Source organism: Lycium barbarum, chromosome 6 (genome assembly GCF_019175385.1).
Source record: "Lycium barbarum isolate Lr01 chromosome 6, ASM1917538v2, whole genome shotgun sequence".
Lineage (NCBI taxonomy): Eukaryota > Viridiplantae > Streptophyta > Magnoliopsida > Solanales > Solanaceae > Lycium > Lycium barbarum.
This window is the reverse complement of record NC_083342.1, coordinates 132270422-132276421: the sequence shown is the minus strand read 5'-3', so window position 1 is coordinate 132276421 and position 6000 is coordinate 132270422. Positions and strand designations below refer to the sequence as shown.

The 6000-nt window shown below is 38.8% G+C and overlaps 1 protein-coding gene across 1 annotated transcript; it reads left to right on the top strand.

Annotated features, from left to right (window-relative positions):
• The first annotated feature begins 2231 nt into the window (after window positions 1-2231).
• LOC132600242 (methyl jasmonate esterase 1-like) lies at window positions 2232-4668 on the top strand. Its single transcript, XM_060313323.1, has 3 exons — window positions 2232-2729; window positions 2825-2956; window positions 3073-4668. Exons 1-3 carry the CDS (start codon window positions 2238-2240, stop codon window positions 3349-3351), a joined length of 903 nt encoding a protein of 300 aa, XP_060169306.1. The 5' UTR covers window positions 2232-2237; the 3' UTR covers window positions 3352-4668.
• Window positions 4669-6000: the final 1332 nt, after the last annotated feature.

Below are 6000 nucleotides of genomic sequence, written 5' to 3'. Positions count from 1 at the left end.
AAAATGAATACTTATAGACTGATTTAGGGTTTGAGTTTGAGAGGAGAGGGGACAAAGGCGTGGGGAACAGGCACGGTGGATGGCAGTGAGCAACGTGGAGGGTGTCAGACGCGTGGGGGGAACAGAGTCGAGTGGGGGTGTGATGGAGGTAGTGGAGGTGTCAGAGCAGTGGAGGCGTGCGGTGTAACGTGGAGGGGAAAATCAGTGGGGGGTGTGTGCGGCGGAGAAGGAGGAGGAAAATGAGGGGAAACCCTAAGGGTTTCCGTTATTTTGAACGAAATGGGTCAGACCCGGTCCATTTGTGGACTGGGTCAATTTTTAGACCGGGTATTAAAAGAATGGGCTAGCGAATTAAAACACGGACTGGCCTAAAAATTAGGGTAAAAAATATAGGCTGGTCAAAATATTTATGAGTTGATTGGACTTTTATTTGGAATCCGATAAATCAAAAATACGGATTGAGTACAAGAAATAGTTTGGCTTTTAAATTTGAATAAAAGACCCATTTTAATTAACAATATACCGAGGGTGACAAAATATTGTTTAATACAAAATGTGTGATTATTAGGACTCGGGTAATAAAATTATATGGTGTTATAATAGCCGTGCAATAATATTTTTGAAAATCCACAGTAAAAAAAATACTATTATTTAATTATGCAAAGATAAATGCGATGCGTGTGCGTAAGCTGGTACAATGCCAAAATGTAAAAAACTGTGAATTATAATAATAGTAATAAATAATAATAATAATAATAATAATAATAATAATAATAATAATAATAATAATAATAATAATAGTAACTGTAATAGAATAATGAAGTGCCGGTATTGATAAGAGGCTAATAATTTTAAAAAAATAACTATATATATTTTTAATTTTTCTAAAAATGTTAGAAGCGTAAATAGGTATTTTGGAAGAGAGGCGGGACAAAATTGAGTGTCAACAACTTGTCCCTCTTTGCCCGGTAATGATGAAAAGAGTTGTCGGGCAAAGACGTTGACTCAGTAGCCTATTTTGTCCCGGCTAAAGGAAACTTGAGAGGATTATGACCGAACTCCGTTCTCTGAGTTCCCTACATATCTCGGGCTGTATGAGAATCAGGTCGAGTGTAGTTCTGGGACAATTACGACACCTTATGACTAATGAGCCCCGATTGGCGCGAATCTTGCAAAATATTGTCCCAGTGCTGAATTATGATGGCACTGGGCATTTGAGAATTCTGAAAATTGAATTGTTGGAATGCAAAAGAATACTTGTGATTAGAGACGAGTGTTCGAGGTAGATCTTTGACCCGTGTCGGGAAGTCTGATTATCCTTCCCGACAAATTGCCCCAGTTCGCTGCCGAAGAAATAGTTCCACGATTTGATGTGCGATGCCAACTTTGATATTGTTCAAAGCCACCAGCTAAAAACAAATGTTAGCAATAAAGAAATATATGTGTAAATAAGACAGGGTTGGAGAAGTTACACTTGCAACCCCCGTTTCGAAAGTTGAATCCACATTCGGAGGTGGGTGCCTGAACTGAAATATAAAATACCCGCATTCGGAGGTGGGTGCCTGAACTGAAATATAAGGTACCCGCATTCGGAGGTGGGCGCCTGAATTGAAATATAAGATACCCGCATTCGGAGGTGGGTGCCTGGACTGAAATATAAGATACCCGCATTCGGAGGTGGGTGCCTGGATTGAAATATAAAATACCCGCATTCGGAGGTGGGTGCCTGAAATGAAATATAAGATACCCGTATTCGAAGGTGGGTGCCTGAACTGAAATATAAGATACCCGCATTCGGAGGTGGGTGCCTGAACTGAAATATAAAATACCCGCATTCGGAGGTGGGTGCCTGAACTGAAATATAAAATACCCGCATTCGGAGGTGGGTGCCTGAACTGAAATATAAAATACCCGCATTCAGAGGTGGGTGCCTGAATTGAAATATAAAATACCCGCATTCGGAGGTGGGTGCCTGAACTGAAATATAAAATACCCGCATTCGGAGGTGGGTGCCTGAACTGAAATATAAAATACCCGCATTCGGAGGTGGGTGCCTGAATTGAAAATTGAAATACCCGCATTCTAAGGTGGGTGCCTGAATTGAAGTTTGAAATACCCGCATTCTAAGGTGGGTGCCTGAATTGAAGTTTGAAATACCCGCATTCTAAGGTGGGTGTCTGAATCGAAATTTGAAATACCCGCATTATAAGGTGGGTGCCTAAATTGATAGCCTTATAATGGTTCATGCTAATTGCTATGTCCTCATTGTTCAAAGAAGGGAAAGAAATATGGAGAAAATAAAGTTTTTAATAGTTCTGATACTTCTCGTGCCATATGTAAATGCAGCATTGTCACGTCCTAAATGGACTAAAGCTAGCAAGCACTTTGTGCTTGTTCACGGGGCGTGTCACGGATCCTGGTCCTGGTACAACATTGTGGCATTGTTAAGATCTTCAGAGCATAATGTCACAGCTCTTGACTTGGGTGCTTCAGGCATAAACCCGAAGCAGATTCTCGAAATCCCACATTTATCTAATTACTTCAGTCCACTAATGGAGTTCATGGCTTCTCTTCCAGCAAACAAAAGGGTGGTTCTTGTAGGCCATAGCCTTGGCGGATTTGTCATATCTAAAGCCATGGAAAGCTTTCCAGAAAATATTTTAGTTTCTATATTTGTCATAGCTGGAATGCCTGGTCCAACTCTCAATGCCACCACTATCTATAGCAAGGTACCATTTTCGCAAACTTCAGCTATGATATAATCTCTTATGTTAGCCTATACCTTTTCACTTACTAAAACTATGATTTCCTTGAAATCATGCAGGGTAATCGACTACTAGCATCTCAACTTGATAATCGTGTTACATATGACAATGGACCCAACAATCCTCCAACAACCTTCAACTTTGGTCCAAAGTACTTGGCAAGCAATCTTTATCAGTTGAGCCCAATTCAGGTAAGCAAATTGAGCATAACAATATGTAAAAGTGAAATAGTTGAGTTCTGGTATTCATGAGAATAGCCCTAATGTGAGTTGTATGTGTGAGTTATTTTACCTTTTTGTTGTGTTAGGATTGGGCATTGGCGACTATGCTAGTAAGGCCACGATATTTATACAGTTTGGAGGACATATCAAAAGAGATGGTTCTTTCAAGCAAAAGGTATGGATCGATTAGGCGGGTGTTTGTTGTGGCTGCTGAAGATAAACAACTAAAGAAGGAATTCCAACAATGGATGATTGAAAAGAATCCCCCCGATGAAGTGGAAGAGATACCGGGTGCTGATCACATGGTCATGATGTCTAAGCCCCTTCAACTTTTCACTCTTCTTTTGCGCATTGCTCACAAGTGACAAGCTATCTCGGTTAGCTTATCCCAGCTTGACATTCCATATTCAAGAATAAAGCATAATCGCAAATAACATGTAAACATTTCTTTCTTCATTCATGCAATATTGTTGGATCAGCTTTCACCCATTGTCCGAGCCATGTAGTATTATATAAGCTTTTAGTTAATTACTTTGGGAGCTCGAGTATGCTGTTAAAGTTCTGAGGTCATTGTCACATAGGCATCTGGGCTTTGAAAAATGGAGCTTCCACTAATGAGGATTACAGTATACCTTCTAAAGAGCTTCCAACAATAATGCAACCACTTAAAATATAAATAGGTCCAAGTAAGATAAGGCTACACCAGTCTGTTAAATAACCTATTGACTATAAAGAAGGCTTGACATCAAAACAACCCCAAAGAGATAGAAATGTTCAAAAATAATGCAACAGCAAGGTAGAAGCTTTCAGTTTATGAGACAACAATCCAAAGCGTAAAGCAACCTTGGCAAAAAATAACTAAATGCCCAAATCAAGTCACTTAAAGATTACACCAAATGTTGAGATGTATACATAGAAATTAGCTGTCCAACCTTGATAAAAACCCGAACAGATCTCTAAATTCTTATTTTCATTCTATTTGCTGAGCATACTTTGGTTTCCATTTTTACGAAAGGACGCCAACTTTACAGTACTTTGATGAGCTTTAGGCAGTTTGAAGTCAAAGGGTGACAGAGTCCTCTGCTAGAAAATCGCCACACGTATTATAAAATTCTCATGTCTTTGGTTTATTCTGTATTGTATATGAGATATTCTCTGAAAGACTATAGCAGTAATCGCAGAAATCTCTGTCTACAGTCTCTAGGCCTTAATAATTCAATTATTTATATGATCTTCCTCTAATTGACTTAGTGGATGCTTTTAACTTCCAAGAAACAACCTTCAATTAAAAAATACAACCCAATACCTAATTGTCACGTGGGGTTTCTTCTTAAGGGAAGTTAGTAAAGTCAACTCCTCCAATTATAGTAAGATCCTTTATAATGTTCATTCCATGTTCTCAACTGATCATAGTTCAAAAGAAATGGAGAAAAGCAAGTACCTGATGAGTTTCCTTCTGATACTTCTCTTGCCATTGTGGAATTATAAAGTAGATTTTTTGGAGCTACAAAAAAATTCTAGATATTTAGTAAAGATTCTAGAATAGCCTAGGATAGTATTTTGGATAAATATCTTGAAGAGATTTCTAGATAGCCTAGATTATTGGTAGGAGATAAAATTTACTAGATTTTTTTTATAGATGTATCTAGAAAAATTTCTTGAACAATCCCTAGACAAGTATAAATAGGGGTGGCCTTAAGCATTTATAACCAAGTCATTCAAGCCAAATCAAGAAAGTTTTTCTTCTATAATCAAGTTCACTTAGAATTTTCCTTCTCTTTCCAAAGCTTCCTCTTCTTTAGTTGAACCTTCCGATCTTAGTTAACGATCTTGGATTGGCAGAACGTTTCCTCGATTTACTTTTTCTTCTGCTATATTTCTTTACATGGTATCAGAGCCATAGCCGTAGATTGGCTTCTGGATTTTATTTCAAGATCGAGGAAGTGGTAGATTCAACTGGTTTCTCTAAATAGATTTGAGCGGTCGTGTAAATGGACTGGGGATAGAATTGTTGAACCAGTCCAATTACAAGGTATGGAAGACATGTATGGAGTCATACTTTGTGGGTGAGGATTTGTGGGATGTTGTCAATGAGAGTTACACAAGTCCTCCTTCTGACGGACCGAAAAATAGTGGCACATACAAGAAGTGGAAGCAGATTAATGCGAAGGCAGAGTTCATCCTCAAGTGATCCATCTCGCACAACTTGTTTGATCATATAATAAGATGCAAATCAGCTTATGAAATATGGAGGACCCTTGATCGTTTGTTCAATAACAAGGATGAAGCGCGACTACAGATCTTGGAGAATGAATTGGCTAACACAACTCAAGGTAATCTATCTATTGCCGAGTACTTTTTGAAGATTAAGAATTTATGTTTAGAGATCTCTTTATTAAACCCCGATGAGGCTATCTCTGAAACACGGAATGAGAAAAATTATCATTCGTGGTTTGAAGTTAGAATATATTCCCTTTATTACATCAATTCAAGGATGGGCTCAACAGCCATCCTTGGAGGAGTTAAGGAATTTGTTATCATCACAGGAGCTACTAGCCAAACAAATGGCTAGTGTATGTTTTAAAAAAGGGAGGAAATGCTCTTGTAGTTGACAAGAGAAACTTCAAAGGAAAAACAGCCAGAGATAGGTCACACTCTCGATTTCAGAGTGGTTCCAGCTCGCCGGCAAAGGAGGGAGAGTCTACTAATAACTATAAGAAGACCCTCAGATGTTACCGGTGTGGTAAAATAGGACACATAAAAAGATATTGCTGAACAAAAGAGATCAATATGGCTCAAGCTGAGAAAGCTGCTGAAGAAAAAGAAGACTGGGGAAGGTGCTTCGTAGCTGGGACTCGAGCAGTAGATGCCTTGGCGTCCCTCAATTTTGAAAGAGGCTGGACCGTGGATTTAGGATGTGGGCACCATCTCACTAAAGATGAATCTAAATTTTTCAACATCCAAGAAAACAATGGTTGTGATGTCATTGTGACAGCAGAAAACACGGTCCATCA